At 42.8% G+C, this 20951-nt stretch overlaps 1 protein-coding gene across 1 annotated transcript in view; it reads right to left on the minus strand.

Annotated features, from left to right (window-relative positions):
• The window catches only part of LOC108495124 (guanine nucleotide exchange factor DBS-like), a 61248-nt gene extending 44558 nt beyond the window's left edge, over window positions 1-16690 (minus strand). The window contains exons 1-2 of the mRNA XM_017810446.1: window positions 16333-16690; window positions 15425-15683 (exon numbers count right to left, since the gene is read on the minus strand). Coding sequence (XP_017665935.1) covers window positions 15425-15683; window positions 16333-16690 — 617 coding nt within the window. The remainder of the gene's footprint in view (window positions 1-15424; window positions 15684-16332) is intronic.
• Between the last annotated feature and the right edge of the window lie 4261 nt (window positions 16691-20951).

Consider the following 20951-nt stretch of genomic DNA (forward strand, 5'->3'; position numbering starts at 1 on the left):
TTTAAAGGAGACACTTTTATGCTGTGTGACCATGCTGGGTTGGGAAATGGTGAAGTAGAGAGCTCACTATACGGCACAAGGAATTTAATGGCATTTGAGATAGTCTAACAGCCTAGATGTGATTCATATCAAGACATGAGGGGTGAAATGGGAAAAGCTCATCTCTTCTGGGATGTCACAGAATTGTTTATGTCATAGAATTGTAAAGGCCTTTAAGATCACAGAGTCCAACTCTTAAATCAGCACTGCCAAGTCCACTACTAAACCGTGTCCCCAGTTGTCACATCTACATACGACTAAATCCCTCTGGGAATGGTGACTTCCAGCTCCTCCTGTCTGTTGCCCATGCTGTGTGCACTGGTGTAGATGTACTTCAGCTGGGCTACTGATCCCACTACCTTTTTGAGGGGAGAAGCACTAATTCCTACATAACCATTCTCAGGCATTTCTGTGGTTTCTAACTCATCATTAACGCTTGGGTCTTTGCTCCCACATGGATCTCCATCCCTGACCTCCACTGAGACAGCAGACAGAAGGACCTCACTAGCCCACCCTTCACACCCTGCTGTGCAAACTGCTGCATGAACTGTCATGCCAGGCCCTGTTTGCCCACTCTGTTTGTAGCACTCCTGGTTGCTGCCATTCTCCGGGAGTTTCTTTTATAGAAGAAAGGCTGGAGAGACTTGGCTGCCATTGCTCCTGGCCACACTCAGGTCCCATCAGCCGCTCCTGCTCCAGCTGTGGGCTCCTGGTGACTCTCTCTGCTCTCCCTGTGGTTTCTCCAGTTTGGGAAACTCCACCTTGTGCACTTTCCACTGTGAGAGAGACATGTCTAAAAACTCTACAGTTTCTGTTCCACTGTCGAGTGTGCCACTGCTGGAGCTGCTGACCTCGGTGACTGTCATGGGGCAGCAAGGGGAACTCAGCACACACCTGCTGCAAGGATCATGTTTAAGGGAAATATGATACAGCAATTGACAGGACTATTGTCACAGGCAGTCCTTCCAACTCCCTTTTCCCCTTTGACATGCATGACTAGGTTAGAAGTCATTTCTAGTGTAACTGGGATGTGTGAGGTGTGTCTCATTTCAGAGACATTTTACAAGACTAGGAAGTTTGTGTGGCAGCAGTCCAAAGACAACAAAACTGAGTTGGCTGAATTTTATGGGTAGCTCTCACAAGGATAGTTCCTCACCAGGATCATTCTCAAGCAAACAGGCCATCTCAACAGGGATGGTAAAGGATTAGGCATCTGACCTGAAAGTCTAAGTTTTCCACGGAATCTGAGAAAACCCTAAGGTCCTATCTGTAGGCATCCTTGTTGCCAGTAAATCTTCATTCCACTCGAGTATACTTTCCCTAAAGAAACAAATAAACTCACCAAATTAGAAGAATTTGCCAAAGGTGGAATACTCTTGTCCCAATAGTACCTGACTCACCAGCTTTCCTGGTGTGGAAATAGTGAAACACTGCTCAGGAGATCAAGGCCAGCTTTTCTCCTGTGTCCTAGAAGAGGGGGCTCAGCCACCACTGACCTGGCAAAGAACTCTGTATGGCAGGGCGTCTGCTGCCACCATCACTTGGCAGAGTTAGGACGTGGTTGTGGCAGGGATCACACACAGGCTCCTTGATACAATATTGTCAGATGTTCCTCCAGCAAAGGAAATTTCTTGTTATGGAACAAAATTAAATGCATGAACTAGTTCACGTTTCGTTGAGTGATTGATCTCGGTTTCTAATGAAACATCATAGCCTTGGCTACACTAAGACCACGTTTCCCACAAGTGGGATTTCACATGGGTTTCCTTTGGGCAGGTTATTCTTGCTTCAGCAGCCATGGCATCCTGCAGCACTACTGAGATCTCACACATTGAGCAAGTCTCCACCACTCCTAGCTTTGAGAAGCACAATAAGGATGAAAAGAAAGGAGAAAATAACAGGAAAACTATTTCTGCTTTGTTACTAGTGCTCTCTTTGACATCCGGCAAGTTAGTCATGACATGCTGGAGTGAAGAAAAAAAATAATTGCACAAAGAATTCCTTTCAACAAGGGTGAGAATGTAGGAACTGCAATGGACATCAAAGCATTGAGAAGAGACTTGTTTTTAGCCAAGGTCATAAGTGAAACCTTGAAAATGAGGTAAACTCTGGTATTAATTAGCACCCTTCACTTACAGCCATGCATTTCTCTATCTGCCCCTGCCTGTGCTGACATTTAGATCAAACTTAGCTATTTATATTGCCATGAACAGTACAAATAGCAATTATCAATGTTGTTAACTAAATATAAAGTTACCCTGCACTGCATTGCCCTTTGCAACAAAACTCTCTCAATAGGTATTTATCTGAGCTGGCTTCCTCTGGTAACAGAGAGCACACTGCTGGGAAGGTCATCACCCCAGTGACCATAAAACAGACACATACCAGACCATTTTATGTCAATAACTCTTTCTCCTTCTTTCTTCTTCAATAACAGAAGAAAAAGGAAATATAATTGAATGGCTGGACAAGCTCCCCAGAGGCGTCAGGTCATTCTGCAAGTCTATATCACAATGATTTTGGTAGGAGCAGTGTCAGATGGTTTCTCTGCTGTGCTATGAGCTGCCTTAAAAGACCCCATCTAATATAATGCAAGACTAAGCAGAAATAACATCTAGAGATTACCACAACCTATTAATATCTCCTCTGAATAAATCTCAATTGCTTTGTGCTCATACAGTTACTATTTGTGCATCCTGCTCAGATGGCAACACAAACTAGTTCAGGATTTTTGTTTCCATAGCTGTGCTGCTTCTCTAACAAACTCACTGGCTCACCTCCACTCACAGATCTTGTTTCTATGCCAGGATTTGCTATCACAGGTGCATGTCCTGATAAGGGGTCTTTTCCCAGAAGAGGAATTGGAGCCATCAAATAGAATTAAACCATGATGAGCTTTTCTGAAAAGAAACCCCACTACAAATCATAACTGGTGCTTCAAAATTACAGTGGTGCAGAAAACCTGTCTGCATGACAGATGTGGAGCCAGCAAAAGTGGCCCTTGTGCATGAGTACTCTGTATCTGTCCTGCAAAAATGCATGGTGCCTAGAAGATGAAAAGTTACTATGTTCAACAGCTGAAATAGCAGAATATGAGTGTGCAAGAGCAAAATACTCAGTGGAATTTATTAAACTAATTTAAAAAAACCCCACCCACCACTTTTATAAATGTATCTAATATAGATAGATGTCTACTTAAATTGAAAATACCTGGGCTCTTTCAATACCTGAGGCTTCAAAAACAAGAGAAAGGACTGAATGAACCTGTGTACAGTACAATGGATACATAACCTTAGAATAAATATCAACATTGGATAGAGTTGGACTTAGGAGAAGCGAGAGTGAAAAGTGAGCACAGTGTTAAAGACCTTTTTGTCCCAACACTCTGGTTAGTTTCAAGTGCTGTGAAATTTCTATTTCCAAATGTAAATAAAATATAACAAAATTATATTTTTTGCATTGGTATCTTTTTTGTAGGGATCAAATGGTGAAAATCTCGCTGTTCCAGTAGAAGCAGAATCAGCTATAAACAACACATCCAGTTTTGAATTAAAAATCACTACAAGAAATTCTAAGACTGGTCTAATCTTAAAATCTCAAAATTATCTTGGTGCTATGGAATCAAAAGAAATGACAACATGGAGCTGCTGTGTAGAGGAAACTTCCATTCCATCTACATAATTACGTTTAAGAGGAATCATTTTTCATTTCCCACAGTGCTAAAAGTGCTTTTTCCTGTTGAAAAGTATTCTCAGGTGAGGTTGTGCAACAGCTCAAGTGAAATTTGAGTAATGAGTCAATCGTTGTACTTTACCTCCTAAAGTGGAATAAAAAATCATTCTGGACCTAAGAACATTTGTTTGTATTTGTTAGTTGATATAGAAAACATTTTTTGTTTCTCTGCCATATACTCAATTTTTTTTCAAATGAGAGCAATGCCTTGAAAGAACAATGACTGTTCTTGAAGTAACTTTCATGGCTGCAAACAAACCCCAGCTAACTAAATTTGAGAAACATGGGGATTTATGTAGTATGCTCCATCTCATCTGAAAACTAGTGCCCCCTGAAGATATTGTAATTGCCTGCCTCGGTGATCCTGTTCTGCTGCAATGTCAAATGGATTTGCTCCACCTATTATGGAAATTGTTCTGAGCAGAAGGACTGCATCTTTGTTAGAAATGTATTTCACCACCAAAGTCACAATTTATAATATTTTGCTTCTTCTGAAGTGATCTGAACTATTTATATATAAGGAATTGTCCCACATTCATTGTTCCCAAAACAAATGACCTTGGGGAAATATTTTTATATATCTTAATTAGTTGACCTACATTATAGGAATAGTTGTTAATGGAGAGGCAAATTAATTAAATCACCTACCAAAAGGAATAATATGAATAGAGGACTAAAAGTCATGCAGGAGTTGTCTCTCAGCTCAGCTGTGCATCTACACTGAATGAAGCAGCTCTGGACCCAAATCTGAGCTTTAGCTGATGTAGATGCTGCAGCTTGGTACTTACTGTGGCCAAAATAACAGGCCACGTAGCTGTGTAAATATCTGTCAACTACCCATATTTGTGAACTACCCATCAGACCCACCTTGCGATTTTAACCTTGCAGCTGCACCATTTCTATTCAATGATAAAGATTTATTTAGCTCTCTGCTATCTCAACATTGAGTAATCAATTAGCTAAAAGCAGGTGAATAATTTATAGATCAAACCTACTACTAGCTATAACTGCTAAGTGGTATTAGTATTAGGTTGTATTTTAGCAAGGTTGTTGCTAAATACAACAGACAATCTGTAGGATGCCAGCAGATTGATATCCACAGAAGCTGCTACACATACTTGCTTGTAAAATATCTGATGCAACCCAGACATTGCAGGTTAACAGGCTGCTTCCACACTGTGCAGACTTCCGTGTAATTTCTCATAATTCTTTGTTTGCTTGAGATTATGGATATTTACATGTAGGCCACAGATTTAACTTAATTACTCAAATCTCAATACTCTTCCTTAGAAACATTACCCAATCAAAAGCAGACCAGCTGATTTCTTAGAGCCAGAGAGATCTAGTATGGCAGCAAAGTATATTGCATAAAGGGCTTAAAGTGAGGGCAAGAGAGAAAGAAATAATTCTTCACTACACTTGCTTAAGAATGGATTTGATCTGTTCAACTGAAGCCATTATGAGCACTCAAGATTACCAGCCAATGAAGGAAGCTCATTGTTTTATAAAATGTAAAAATATAAGTGTATATATATATATGTCTAAAAACTAAAAAAATATTATTAATATACTTATATTTAGATTTACCCTCATTCTTGTTTCTAGCTAGTAAGGACTAGAACATACAGTCCAGGCCAATATTTAAAAGCTAAGACCCTTGAAACTAAGCACTCTGAATTTTGCATGTCCTACCGGTGTGGGAAATTCACAGGGTTTCTGCGTCCTGGAAGCAATTTCTTTCCTGTCTGCTTTTTTCTTAGAAGTTGGAAACAGAGCAAGTAAAAGATCTCTAGATATGTAATAGTTTCTGACTTTAGCAAAAAATATTTAACACCTTTTTTTCTATGCTTAACCTGATTTTTAAGACCGCAACTACTTTCAGATTACATGTAGAGTATTTTTTCCATTCCTTTGTAGACACAATACAATAATATCCAAACACCAGTTGACCTCATTGAGCAAGAAATCTGATAAGGGCTGACAGTGCTGTGGATTTTCCCATGCAGAGTGGTAAAGCACAGTACTTGAAAAGGACTTTCTTAATAACAGCAAAAGTTACTGTGGTAAAACCCCGAAACTGTCAAACAGACAAAACCAATAAAATAAAACCCAAGAGTAGGTTAAATGAACCTTAGTGGGAAATATTTATACTGAGAATTCATGTTGACTACTAGAGCTCGGGCTGTAAGTGAACCTGAACCATGCCTACAGACTCCAGAATTCTGTGCAATCTCAGGTGGGTGTCCTCGCTGGTGTTATCTTGGTGGGATAGAGAAGGATTTAGGCATCAGTGACTCTGCTCCACACAGATTCCTACACCACCCTAATGTCTTACTCCAGAGCACCTCCATTAGGTCTTGTGACTAACATCTCTCATGCCTGTGGTACTCACTCATTCCCTTCCTGCGAGGACATTTTGTGCCATACAGAGCCCTTTTCGGATTGGGATAGAGAAGCTGAACATGAAACTATTGTTCACTTCTTGCAAAAGGGAACACACATTCTATCATGAAGGGCCCACTCTGCTGGATGACCAGAAGAGCTTCAGCGGTTTTGATTCTCATAGCACATCTGACTTCGATAGCTTTGTTCTGTGAGACTTCAGAAGGCCATTTGGGTAGAATGAGGAATTGGTTTTATTAAAATTAATGAGTTTATGTTGGAAAGGGCAGACCAGAGAAGGTCATGTTGCACTTGGAAGGGAGGGGATGGATTTGGTGAAGATGCCTCGTCCTTTGAGGGCCTGTATTTCAAGCACTGGAACAGGCTGCCCAGGGAAGTGGTGGAGTCACCACCCCTGGAGGTATTTAAAAGATATGTAGATGTGGCACGTGGAGACTTGGTTTAGTGGTGGACTTGGCAATGCTGCATTAATCGTTGGATTAAATGATCTTATAGGTCCTTTCCAACCAAAATGATTCTGTGGTTCTATGATTTCAGTCTGTCATATGACCCTAAGGAAACTCCATCCTCCTAAATCTACTTCTCCCTGTAATAGGACACATCAGTTTGCCAGACTTATATTCTATAGTCCTCCAGCCCAAACTCTGGTAGATCTCTTGGATATGCCCTGCTTTTAAATGTCCTCAAGAATCAGTATTCTGTGAGGCTCAGGGGAAATAAACCAAGGTGTAATTTATGTGACAATGGGAATAGAACAGGGAGCAAAAATTCTGACAAGCTAAAATAGAGCTTATGGGAACAACTGGAACACATATTCTGTTTTAGTTAATCTCTTCTTGACACATTTACCTCAGTCAGTAAGTTATGAACTGCCATGGCTGAGGAGCAAGCATCCCTCTTCTGTGTGTCATGCTTGCTCTGCAGTGGTAATCTGGGACAGAGGGGCGGGCAAGGATCCTGCCATCTGCAACTACCACACTCCACCCAGCAGTGACTGGGAATCACAGCTCTTGGCAACATCCACATCCATTTACTAAACTGTACTTTGGACAATCCTGTCTGCCAGACCTCTGAAATACTGCTTGCAGAATTTAATGATAAACTTAGAGAAACAGAGAGAGACTGTCTGTTGGAAGATATTTAGAAAGCAGCTTTACAGAAGTGTAGGTTACAGTTGGAGAGGGTGTTCACAGGGCCACTTTACAGGAATCTCTCACAATTGCAGATTGCAAGAAATTGGGAGGATATTACCCAGCATTTGGATTTCTTACCTTCTTCTCTAAACGGCTGCTAATAGCCAATGTCCAAGATAATACAATGGGACAGATCGATTTCTGGGCTCATTCAGGACTGCCATTCCTCTCTTTTTTCCCCAAAAAGAATAGGGAGCTTGGTTTATCAGCCCCAGTGGCTGTTACAGGTCTTACACAAGCCTTGCCTACGTGGGAAATGCCTAGTTCACCTCTCCAGTGTTTGTATGTAGAATTGGGGCTGGGTGCAGTTGCAGTGCTGACTGGAAGAGGTAAACACACACCAGGCACAGCTACTACAAAGGTTGGAGCTCTTGGTGTCCTCTGGCCACACAGTAAGTCTGGCCTGACAGTCCTAGTGGGGGAGCTAGCACAGACAAATAGAACTTCAGCATTTTTACAAAGAAGAGCATGCTCGGGGCCACATTATTTAGTTGTAATTCAGGTCAGATGACATAAAGACAAGACTGTCCATGCTAGTTTGCCCAACATGGCTATTAACCAGAGAACAGCATTTGAAGACACATCTGTAATAACCAGAGATGCAAATAAAGTATCAATGCTTTCCATATAGAGGCTACAGAGAAAGATCAGCAACAGTGTGTTGAATAATTTGGATATGCACAGGAATTCTGCAGGACCTGCAGAGGATCTACTTGACAGACAAGTGATACTGTATAAAATAGAATTCCTGTTTGGACTCATATGAGGAAAGAATGTTCCTGCTGCATGAAAAAGGTCTACATGAATTTTCAGAAGTAAACACAGAATTCTAAACATGAATATGTAACAAATCTTCCAAACCTAGTTATTAAATTCCCAGTTAATAAGCAGCTTGTTAAATGCAGGAAGTAAAGTCAGCAGTGATTTACTGCCCCGTGCAGTTGATAAATCACTGCTCCATTGCATCACTAGCTACACAGGACTGAGTGATTTCCCATCTGCCCTGTCCTGCCTGCTGCTGTCCTGCAAACCATACAATTATTTAGATCAGCCCAGTGTGGGTGCAAGTCACTGACATCTGATTAGGCAACATGATCGTGCTCTTTGTGCTGCTGTAAATAACAATGAGAAGTGCTCGGCACTCCTGCATGAGCTAATTGACACACAGAAGATGCGTGTTTTTAACTACATATCAGTTTCAGAGCAGATTTCATTGGAACTGGCATGAATGTGCAAGGGGAAGGCTTTGGCAACTGACTGAAGAATTTTACACTCTGAGAGGTGTGATTGCTCCTAGTTTGTTTCCATGATTTCTTAGCCTGGAGACAGTCACTGCACTGCCCTTTAAAGAGAAGGCTGCACCATTTGAACTGAGGTGCTGTAAAATCACACCAGTGCCTCTCCTTGTCTTTCCTCATCCATCAGCTTGGCAGTGATAAGAGGGCTAACATCCTCCGCTCCTTGGCTTGTGCCTGTTACTTGGGATTTCAAGGTGTCCTTCACACAAATACAGAAATGCCAAGGACTTGCTGTGTCAGAACAAAGGGGTTTTTATGGAGAGGTGACAGAGTTACAGTTAGGGGAGAAACAACCGTAGAAGTCTTTGGGCCCACGTGCGCTTCTTCAGAGAAGATACATCCAGTCCTAGGCCAAAACAAAGCTGCCTTTATTTGCATGTGCTCTGTAAACCCTGAGTTGGATCAGGGGGTGGGAGAGAGCAGACCTTTAGTCATGTCCTAGGTGGGCAGAAGAAGCAGGAAGAGGGTGCAGATTGCCCCTCATTGACTACGTGTTTGCAGAAGTTTCCAATGCTTTTCAAGTGGAGCACACACATTCCTGTGACAGAGGGCAGGACAGAAGATACCTCTGATCCTAATCACCCCATGGGCCTAAACCAAACCAACCATCCAGGATGTGCATGTGGCCAGCTGCATTCCAGGAGCCTGCCCAGAGCCAACAGGCAGCAGAACAACAGCACAGAAAACAAGTTGAAGAATTCCTGGAATTTCTGAAGAGTATTAAAATAACCTTAGTCTCCAATAGAAAGCAGGTATGAGAGATAATAGCAGGAGTGACTGCTTAATCCTCTTTGATATTCGATTAAAGTGCAAATTTTGTAAGAAAACATGCGAATATTGAGAGTGCTTATTTCAGCTTTTCTCTACCTCCCAGATTCTTTAGGAGCAAGGACACAAGGACTTCAAGAAGCCTCCAGTATTCTCAGTAAACTATTGTATTATAATAAGAAGAATTTTTTTTCTCCTGTTCATAATAATTTTCCCAGTTCCCAGAACTATTTGGAACTATAGTAGGAATACATCTCCTCTTGCTATTCTACACAGATTTCTATCAGCAGCCAGATCTCCCTACATGGCAGCATACACTTCACTTCAAAGATCTTCCCAACCCTTTAGGCTGTAATTAGACTTGTAAGTGCTGGAGCCAATCTGCCCAACAGGGAACCTTCTCTGAAAACAAAGATTTAGTAAAAGTTGAAAGAGACGATGGCAAACAAGAAATGGCTTGTGGCCTCTTGAAATTTCTCCTGCTGACTGCACTTTCATTAAGTCTGGTAAAAAACCCAGCTCTCTGTGCCTATCAATAAAATCAAGACCACAGCTTCTCTTTTAAAATGTAGGCTTCAAATTCTTCCCCTCTACCAGGTGAAAGTTTTCATAAAACTGGAAATTAGACTGGAAAGACACGTTGTTGGGGTTCTACTGTAATACTTATGTCTCAACCACTCACCAGAATCACCTTCTTTCCATTGTAATAGAAGTTTTATGTTATGTTACATTATATTATGAAATTTGCTATATCTTCCATTTATACACTGTATGGAAACCTTTGCAATGGATCCTACATATGCCATATAAAAGGGGCAAATAATTTCCCTTTTTTGGGGTTGTCCAGTCTGGAAAAGAGAAGGCTCCAGGAAGACCTTTTTATGGCCTTTCAAAATGTACAGGAGACTGATAAGAGAGAGGAATTTTCTAAGATCTGTAGTGACAACACAAGGGGCAATGGTTTTAAACTGACAGAGGGTAGATTTAGATCAGATATCACAAGGAAATCCTTTACTGTGAGGGTGGTGAGGCACTAGCACAGACTGCCCAGAGAAGCTGTGGATGCCCCATTCCTGGAAGTGTTCATGGCCAGGCTGGATGGGGCTCTGAGCAATCTGGTTTAGTAGAAGGCTCCCTGCCCATGGTAGGGAGTTGGACTAAATGATCTTTGAGTCTGTTCCAACCCACACTGTTCTATGATTCTAATATTTATCTCTGCCTCCTGTAGAAGTACTGCACCTTAGGCCAATAGTGAATAAAATCAGGAACCTCAGTTCTCTCCTGCCACATGAAGCTCTGACGATTACAACAAGCACTTGGACACCAAAGCTTTCAGCAGCATTCCCTGAGCTACTATTATTTTTGACACCAGTCCACACCTAAATTTAGCAATTCCCAGTCCTAATGTCAGTGCAACTTTGCTATTGCTGATTTAGAATAGTGCTCTGGCACAATATTCTCATTCTGAAAATAGCTTCTAATTCTTTACCCAGGGCAGAAGGGCTGTCCTGCTCCACCCACACAACCTGATGATTCAGTGATATACTTTATGTTCAGGGTGATGCACAGACTGATTTACGAAGCTCCCCAGTCCTTGTTAGATCAATAACACTGAGGGTAGGCCTGACTCAGATATTAAGATACACTGAATTTAAAGGACTCTTAAATTTAAATCATATCCAAATCTGCAGTTGGAACCTGTCATTTAAGGGTACAAACACCTTCAGGCATAGACCCATAGGTTGCACCCTCCAGAATGCAAATTTGCAAAGTGACAGCTGGCTGCTGGTGTGCAGAAGTGATCCCAGATGCTCCACAGGTTTCCTCAGCATGTAAAGCAAACTTTAAATGCATGTTCAGAGGACAAGCAGTGAGTTTGGTCTTTGTACATGCTTGGAAACTATTTTGCATGTATACAGTAGTGCTCCATGCATATGTGATAGCTGAGGCCACTCCTTATTCTTAAACTTGACTCTCATTCAAGTCCCATAAATGATACCTCTGAGCCCAAACTCCAGAGCCGGTCATTCATGAGGTTAATTCTATCTGAATATAAGCTCTAGGAGAGCTTACAGTCTCATGAGGATTTAATTCAGAAAGCAGGGATTATGCTGCTTATGTGACATGCCACATATGAGTACAAACCCACCAATGCCTTGCAATTTTCCAGCTTATTATTCAGTAGTAATAGACATGAATGAAAATTAAATGAATAACACTACTGTCACTCCTACCACTGCACACCCATCGCTTCAATTTACATGTTGCTGTGCTTATAAGTGACCACTTGCAAGGCCACATTGACAACTCACTGAGAACATCAACACCATGTGGAAGATCTGGGGAGTCATCTCATGAAAAGAGTGCTGCAAGGGTGACTAGAAAAATGATGGGTGAGTCAGATCCAAAGCCAATCAACCACAGAAATATTTCAAATTTTCTTATCTGATGGGGATCATCAATATCAACTATTTGAGTGGAGTTTCTTGATCAGTTTATCCACTCCATTACTATGAAGGAACAAATATGCACCTTCGCATGCTCCCACTCACTTCATCCTGCCCTCTTCCTTGCATTTGACAGCAAGGGTACACCAGCATGCACACTCAGGTAAATTGAGCGAGAGGAGTTGACTCAACTCAAAACTAATCTCACAAAAAGAAAGAAAGAAAAAAAAGGTCATCTCAGCTGCATGCTTGCCAGCCCTGTACAAGGGATGCAAAAGGACTACATGGAGTGCGTGTGGGAAGAGAAAGCAGAAGGGGCAGAAGCAGCCCTAAATGAGCTTAGACTGATTATGAAACATCAGAGTAGACCTATGAATCACATTTCTTTTCATAAAATAATACCACAGAACATCTGATCATCTCCCCACAATAACATCTGAACATAAATTGAATACTATCCCAGTAATGTAGTTAATGCATACAAGATACTAAGGAATGCAGTCATTAGGACTCCACGGATTTGGTCAGTTTGCTACAGTAACAGGCAGCCTACAGCCATTTGTGTAAATGAACTAGAAAGGGTTGCTCTTCTTGTGATTTTACCAAAAATGCCCAACTCATTCATACTTCCACTCTAAGCACAGTCATGTAGTTGTGTAAGACTATCACATTTCTCATACAAGAAACATCTCATGGGTACACAGAAAGATGCTGGTTTCGCTTATCAAACAGAACTGTTCTTTTGGATTTTTAGATCATCTTTCTATTGATTGAACATCTCCTCTCATGAATTCTGGGCCCAGACTATACTGGGCTGCACTGGACAACACAACAGTTAGGCCACACAGGCACCTGTCACAGCCTCTCCAAATGCACTGTGCAGGTTCATCAGGGCTCCCTGTAGACTCAAAGGCTCAGAAGCAATAAATGACACATCTCTGATCCCAACCTCCTTGTGAAAATACTTCATTGGTAGGCAGGCTTCTGTGTTACTTTCTTTTTGAGAAATAAATTGTTTAACAGAATTTCCCTCCTATCTTCCTCTTCCACTGGGCAAGAATAGCTAAAAGCATGTTGCTCATATTGAGAGTATGAAACAGTAAGAGCAGAGCAGCTTAACACAAACCTGCAGGAATTACAGATCACACTACAAACCCATAACATCTAAATATTTCTCCCTGTTCTATTGAATCTTATCAACTCATTATTTATACTGATATTGGGCCTGACGTCTCCAGGCAGACATGAGGCCAACTGGGATGGATGGCTGTATGGGTACAAGGAATCTGCCGGCCTAAGTCCCCATCCCTTCAAGTGCGTGCTGCCCTCTCCTGCATCCGTTCTCCAGTATCAGTCCTTGCCCCAATAAACCACTTTGCTCTCTCTAGACATCTCTGTGACCTGAACCTGTGTGTGCTGTAGCACTGCACAACACCAGAATCACACCCAGGGTAGGTGTTTCCTGTGGAAAACCACGTGTGAGGGGCTTTTCTGAGTAGTAAGCTTGATCGTGCAGGTTCCTTTCCTGTTGGTTTAGAGATGCAACTTGGTCTGCAGCTGTCAGGGCTGAGTGGGCAAGATATGGCTGAGATGGGATGTTTAAGATCTAATTTATAAACAAATAAAGGTTGAAAAATCCTCCCTTCCAACATCACTGGGGAAAAAAAGAAGAGGTAGAGCTTTATTTCTTAATAAATTTTATCTCAACAGAGGACCTGACCCTTACAGGATTTTGTTTTAAGACAAAGAAAAGGGGAAAAGGGAAGGGGGAAAGGGGAAAGGAGAAAGGAGAAAGGAGAAAGAGGGAGGGAGGGGAAGTGTGATTACTTTGACTGACAGAGATGCTGCATTTAAATTGGTGAAAATTCAGATCAATCAAGATGGGACATAAGTGAGCACAAAGGAAAAGCTGTTGATCCTTTGAGCAGATATCACTTTTCAGGAAAAAAGTGGACATAACTATAAGACAAACTCAGTCATACCAAACTAAATCTCTTCGCAGTGCTGATTAGAAGCAGTCACTCTTGTTCAATAATTGAAATACTTCTGACTTTGCTTTCTGTGTACCCAATTCTTCAAAACTTGTAATTATATCTGAATCATGCTTCCACATACACACACCTTACATTGTAAAAGTATCTCCTGATTTTGAAAATGTGACTCATTGAAGCTGTATTTTCTGGGAGCTGCATTATCCAGACACAGATAAGGCACAGATGATAACTGAAAGTAAGAAAGAAGAATAACTTATGGAAGAAAAACTCCTACGTTTGTGAACTAGGGAAAGAATCAGTGATTATCATTCTGATAAGAAAAATGCACGATGCTTGGTTTATAAGGTTATTTCTATTATGATTTAAACACTGCTTAGATAACATGTCAAATTTCCACAATGATCTACAAACTTTTCCTTCTAAGATGAACTGCCAATTGTAAATAATTATATTTTGTCTTACTGGAGAATCAAACAGACAAAGAGAAATCTGGGAAGGCTGCTATAAAGTACTTAGTCATACTAAGACGTATAAGAAGAGAAAGGAGAGATTAAGTGAAAAACTCCATAGGCCTTGAAGTTTCTCCAAACAAAACCTGTATTGCAAAGCAACACATCCTTCTGTGGGATCATTAGCTGTTCTGATTTTACCCTTGCTCTACTTTTGCTGGATGACCTTGACAACAGTATTCCTATCTCTGATTTTCTCTCTTGTGTGTGAAAAGAAAACAATTCCTTGCCTCACGAAGATGTTGTCAGATTTATGGTTATAAAGTGACAAACAGACCCTAATTGTCATGATATGCAATAGTTAAAATTTCTGTGAAGTCAGTGATGAGGTCAGGAATGATTCAGATCAATCACAGTCATATGAAAGAATGGGAGATACACAATGGGTTTGTATTTGATATTTTGTTGAGTGAGAAATCTGTCTGATTCTATGAAACCATACAAGGCACAGCATTATAATGGCTTTTCAACTGAATTTGAATGAGTGCTTTTTTTTAACCCACTTTTTCTCATTGCAAAAGTTTGCAAAAGTGTATTTAAAGAAGGCGTATTCATAGCACTTACTTTGGTTTGGTTTTCAAATACTTCTGTCTCGGTCTACCACCCATGGAGACTTACTATTGATCCTTCAGTGAATCAGGCATTCCCCTTAAGGTGGTGTAAGAAGTCACCAAGGTTTGTGGGGAAGGCAGAAGAGAAAAAGAAACCCTAAATCACTCTCTTTCTTACCCCTCTGAAGATTTCCGACAAAAAAGTGAGATAAGTTTCACTGTGACCTGCAAACTAACTACCTAGCAGTAAGATGTTATTTGGCACCTCGGAGACTTAGAGCAGCAATTAGCTAAACTTAAGAACGTGAGACGTTTTTAAGATATAAGTACTTTCGAACTTCTAAGCAGCGTTACTTTTAGCACTTTCGAGTGTCGTCGCAAGACGCAGTTTCCCCACGCAACACACAGCAGCCTCACCCTCCCCACCTCCTGGGGAGCAGGGATGCTGCCCAGGGCGGCAGTGCCGCGGGGGGGCAGGCTGTTTACAAACAGTGGGACACCCGAGCCGAGGAGGGAGCCCGGGCCGGGCGCGGGGAGGGGGCGGAGCCGGTGGCTCCGGGCCCGGGAGCCCATATGCTGCCGGGGAGCGCGGCCCGGCCGGTCCCTCTTCCCCGAGGAAGGAAGCGCAGGAGAAAGCAGCTCGCCGGCCAGTCTTGGAGGTGAGGTGCGGGAATCTCTGCCGGGCGTCGTCACGTTCCCCCTCCCGCTTTCTAAACTAAGAGCAGCCGCGTTATTCGTTCCTCTGATGACTAAAGCGAGTAGCCGGGTAATTAAAATTAGCGAAAATATTCCGAATTTCTAAATGCTTCTTTCCCCTCTCCTCTGTCTGGCTTCGAGAATTTTAAGAGCTGGTCTGTTCGGGGGAGGAGGGTGTTTTACTTATCCGCGTTTCAGGAATTGCGGTTCCCTGCTTTGGACAAACGAGTTTTCCAACTGCTTTGTTTCCAAGGTTTCGGTGCAGACCGCATCCATTAACGCCCTACGCGCCTGCTCCGCTCCCGTCCGAAAGAAGAGTCGTTTCGGGGGTTTGGGATTTCAAATTTCTGTGATAAACGAGACGCAAAGTTTAGTGCAGTTTTAATGTCTGTTCATGTAGCCTTTTAGGAGATTCTCCCCAAACCTCTGATTGTCTGGCAGTCGATTATGTTTAAGAAAAAAAAAAAGGCGGAAAAATATCAAACTTTTTGTGGCCCTTTCAGGGTCTTTCTCATGCCCTGAGCCTTGGAGGGAAAACCCGCGGCGACTCGAGCATTGCGGTGAAACAGCCCATTCAAAGCAGTGCCGTTTCCTCCCGCCCCTTGTTCCAGCAGCCCCTCCCGGCTTCGTATTTCTCCAAACTGTTTTTTTTTTTCTACAGGAAAAGTGTGGGATTTCCCCCCCCCCCCCAACTGTTCTCACCCAAGAAACTCGCAAATCCGGCTGGGAGTTTCTCCGCGCAGCCCTGGGTTGCAACACGGGGACGCGCCCCCGGGAACGGGGCAGCCGCTCCCCCCACGGCCTCGTTAGTGCCCGAGCAGCCCTCCCGAGCAGTTTTTGGGGACTCCTTAGGGAAAACCGGCGGGAGAAAAAGCTTTGGGCAAAACAGGCAGAGCGAACGTTTTCCAAACGCGCCTTTGCGCCAAGCAAAGCTTAGAAAAGTGTCATTTTTTGCCTGTGCTCTTGTCCGGGCTGCGGAGCTCCCGGCGGGGGAGGTGTGCGGGGACGGACCCGGCCGGCCCCCGCCTTTGTTCTCCCGAAGGGGCGCCCGCAGCCGCATGCCTGGAAGTTGTTGTCTGCCCCCCGCCCCTCCCAGGCCACTCCCGGGCTCCGCGGATGCCCCGGAGGATGGGAATGGGGGAAAGCGCGGCGGCGGGAAGGATCACGATCGCTTTGCGCTGGTCTGGGGGTTCGTGGGGGTGCCAGGAGGCGGCAACAACTATCCGGGGAAACCCCGTGGAGGCGGCGGGTTGTCCTTCAGCCCGAGAGTTTCCCAGTATGTTCGACTCTCCTGGGTTTCAGATGTTTTCGGGAGTGTTTATGATGCTTTTGGCGCCGTGCGGGGCAGAGCCGCGGGCTGGGGCGGCGGGGCCCGAGAAAAGGGGGAGTCGCTTTGGCTCATCCGCGCTGCGGGGAGCACAGGGAACACCTGGGCTATTTTGGGAGGAGCAGCTTCGTTAAGTGCTCCTGCGCAAGACCTTGGGAGTACCCAGAGATGGGAGACTGACATTACGCCAGTGTAAGCAACTACAGCAAGTGCAAGACGGTGAGAAACCCCTGTAACTATCTTGGCTCTGCAAAGCAGTGGAGAACTCGGTACGTGCTGCTCTCTTGTGCTGCAGCATCCTCACCTGGGAACTGCCCAGGCTTATGCCTGAGGATCTTTTAGTGTCGGAACTACTAACGTAGCTGTTGAAATCTGTTTTGTATGATGCTATCTTGTTCTCATTTCTCCTCCCCAATTCTTGCATTTCTCCTAGCATTGCAAAGGGAAAAAAGATGGGGTTAGCAAAGGGATAGATTAATTTTTAAAGAGAGAAAATAGCTGTACTCTAAGAGAGGATAAATGCCAGGGCTTTTTTTCTTTACTTGTTGAACAGGGCAGGAGACAGTAAATCACTGTGGATAACAGCCATGGAATATTCTAGTATTCCAGAAGGCTGAACCGTTACATAGAACTGGATGTTGCTCTGGTATTTTGGAAGTTACTGGTTGTTCTGCACACAACTAGTTTCATAGAAGTCTATCTATTACATACAGAAATGTAGTATCTCAGTAAAACTGTGGGCTTTTTCACTGGTAGGGGTTTTGGAGTTTGTTTGTTTTTCTGCTTAGAAATCTAATAGCAGTATCTGCTTACTAGTTGTCTTCCATTGAGTAAATCAAAACTGTATCACTTTCTGCTTTCTCTAAGATCCTACATTATTGAGAAACAAACTGGTTGCTCCTGCTGCCCAAAGCAGTAGTTGGGACAGTCTCTCTGTCATCTGGCCAAACTGGAGTAGTGAGTACTGACACTAGGAATGGTAATTCGCCTACAGATTAGGGAGAAGCATGTGGAAAACCCTGCAAGTCATCGCTTATCGTGTAAAATGCCAGTGGCTTATGTGTTTGGTGTTACTCTGCACCTACAGTGTTACAGCATCTAGGATGTACTGAGCATGGCCTCTCCCGTGGTTATCCCTCTAGGCCTGAGGAATTGGCTAGGTAATCCTTTAACTCGAAGATGTTGGTAACTGAAAGTACAGAAGTACTGAGGGGGTTTTGTTGTTGGGAAAGCTCCCTGTGGTTTTGCTGTTGCTGCGGTAGGTCTGCTGGGCCCTGGAACTGGCAGAAGGAGGTGGAGGGAGTCAGAACTTCATAGATTAGCATTGCACTACTGGCTCTTCCTTCCATATGGCACTTGCAGAATTTAGTCAAATGCCTTCCTTAGCTTCCTAGGATATGTGCATCTTGACTGAGGCTATCTGATTATTCAGCAGACCTCAGTAATAACTTATCTTTGCAATACTGTGGAAAGCAGCATGGTCTACATCTGTCAGGTTGGCTGGAAATGAAAGGAGGATTTTCCACTGATAAAGGAGACACTGTATAGTTGGAATCTTTGCAACATTTGGAAGATCGTGGTCCAGATCCTGAACTGAGATCTGTGCACTCCTGAGTCTTCAAAAACTGAAATAATAGTCATGGACACTAGAGAGATTCTAGTGTCTCTTTCATGAACTTTCTTCATGGGACATTTGCCCTTGGCAGCAACAAGGGGAATGCTACGGAAGTACCTTTGAAAGATGACACTTGACTTAAATTCTATAGTCAAGGGGGAAACCACCACAATGTATGGAAAGAGGATGATGAAACACCTTCGCTTTGGAATTGCAGCTTTTCAGAATGAACCTTTACCAGTCCTGAGGTTTACTTATTGCTTGGCTGGCTGCACAGGCTGATCTTCAGGTTAGACAGAATTGTGGCCTGGAGATGCTGTGGCTACTACATGTCCGAATAACTCAGAAAATCTCCCAGATCCCCAAACTGCTTAAACAACCTGTGAACAGAGGAAGGGAATGTTATAAGTGAAAGCAACTTAGTTGGAAGGACTGACTGTTGAAGAGGGACATACATCCACATATTGTTTCTGCCTTGTAGCGCAGAGGAAGTTGATTTCCTGCAAACCAGTTTCATGAGGTCAGGGTTCACTGTCTGATATATCTCCAGATTTCCAGATGTAGTTTTAAACTTGAATAAAAAGTGTTCAGTCACTCAAAACCCACAGGAATGTTACCATGCTCTGAAGGTACACTGTCACCTTCCAGGTGCAGCAGCTCAACCTCACCAACTCAGGTGAGGCCACATCTTTGGAATAAAGAGCTTCTTTTGTCAACATAGAGCATATTGTTGGAGATACTTTGGGACATAGTGGCAAAGGAAGGGATTTAACTCTTCCTTTACATTTCAAGCTGAGGAAAGTTGCTTCAAATTGAACATGCTGTTGGCCCACTAAGTCTGCTCACATTTCTTCTGCTGCTGCATCCTGCAAGGTTTGTTTTTCTGAGTTTCACTTCTGCAAAGACCTGAGAAGGCTTGTCAGGCAAAACTGACCTTTTGTCTTAGGGGAGGAAACTTGGTTTTCTAACTGCTACTCATACATCACTGCAGCCCTCTACCCTGTAGTTGTGTTTTTCCATGGAGTATGAAACAGCCAGAGGATGGATGGATTTCCTGATGCTTGAGTTGGTTAACTAAAGGAAGATTAGTCTTTAACTTTGCATTGTACACTGGAGTGGGTAATCCATGTGTTTTATTGTTAAGACCATACAAAGTGCTCTCACTTTCACAACTCATCCTGGTAACCTTCCTGACTTTCCAATAAAGTCTTATTCACTATATTTTCCAGTAGGAAACCCATGTAGGGGGTACTAAGGGTGGCAAAGGTCATTCATTAGTCATTCTTATGACTAATTTTTTTTTTCAAGGTTCTGACTGCTTTGTCAGCAGGACTTGAGCAAAGTCATGTGGCAGTTAAAAATACTGACTTTCTGGTGCACTGTAGTTAAAGCTCAACTTTCTAAAATGATCAGGCTTCTTTAGTGATGTCTTTGTTTTTCCTTCTGTCTCGCTTTCTGCCTTGCAAGCTTCTGCTCCCATCTTTGTAGCTTCCTTTTAGAGTCCACAGCATGGTGTTTTGTGGTTTGTCTCAATGAATTCCATTTATATTTTCTACTTAACTCCGTTTCAGTAAATTGTCCTCACAGCAGTTCTTAATCTGGTACTGTGTGTATGCAAGTGCTGTATGTAGTTCAGTTACAAACTTGGCCTTATGTTAGTCTTGCAAAGAAGTGTGTTTATATATACACACATATGTACAATAGACATGTATTTTTAGATATAAAAATATTATTTTTACTAGCTTTTGATATTACTGAATAGTGTGACCTGTTATCCATTTCACCTAAGCAGAGACAAGTACTTCTGGTTAAATGCAAATACGCAAGTTCCTTCATTTAATTTACAAAGACTGTAGTCTTGAAAAAATCTCACTGCTTATTAAACATGTTGGGAATGTTTTGCAGCTCCTTTGTTTGACTTTTCTTATCTGATTTGAATCTTGAAGCTAGGCCTGAGGAATTCTTTGTTTAGTCATCTGTTCTGTCGCTTGTTATGGCCAGTGGCTTGTTAGCAGCTCTCAGTTGAGGGCACTTGAGCCGTGGTAAGCTGGAACTGCAGGGTGCTGTTCTTCAGTGGCCGCAGCTCTCTGTGTTGTCATGTTTCTCATGAGTGCGTGATGGGGGCTTGGTGCTTTGCTTTGCTTTTCTGCCATGAGCTGTGCTGCTCCTGCTCCCCATATTTCATAACAACAAAAAGCAGACGAGTGTCTCCTGTTCAATCCCTGGCCCTGTTGCATTGCAGAAGAGGCTGTATAAAAGGCCAAAATTCTTCTTATTTCCCACAGAAGTAGGAGAGGATTAATGGAATTCATCCCACCCAGTTTGCAGACAGGCTTAAACAAAGCCTTGCACCGCTATTATTCCAGGCAATCTGCAGCT

The sequence above is a fragment of the Lepidothrix coronata genome, unplaced genomic scaffold, assembly GCF_001604755.1.
Source record: "Lepidothrix coronata isolate B3197 unplaced genomic scaffold, Lepidothrix_coronata-1.0 Scaffold29, whole genome shotgun sequence".
In the NCBI taxonomy this organism is placed as follows: Eukaryota; Metazoa; Chordata; class Aves; order Passeriformes; family Pipridae; genus Lepidothrix; species Lepidothrix coronata.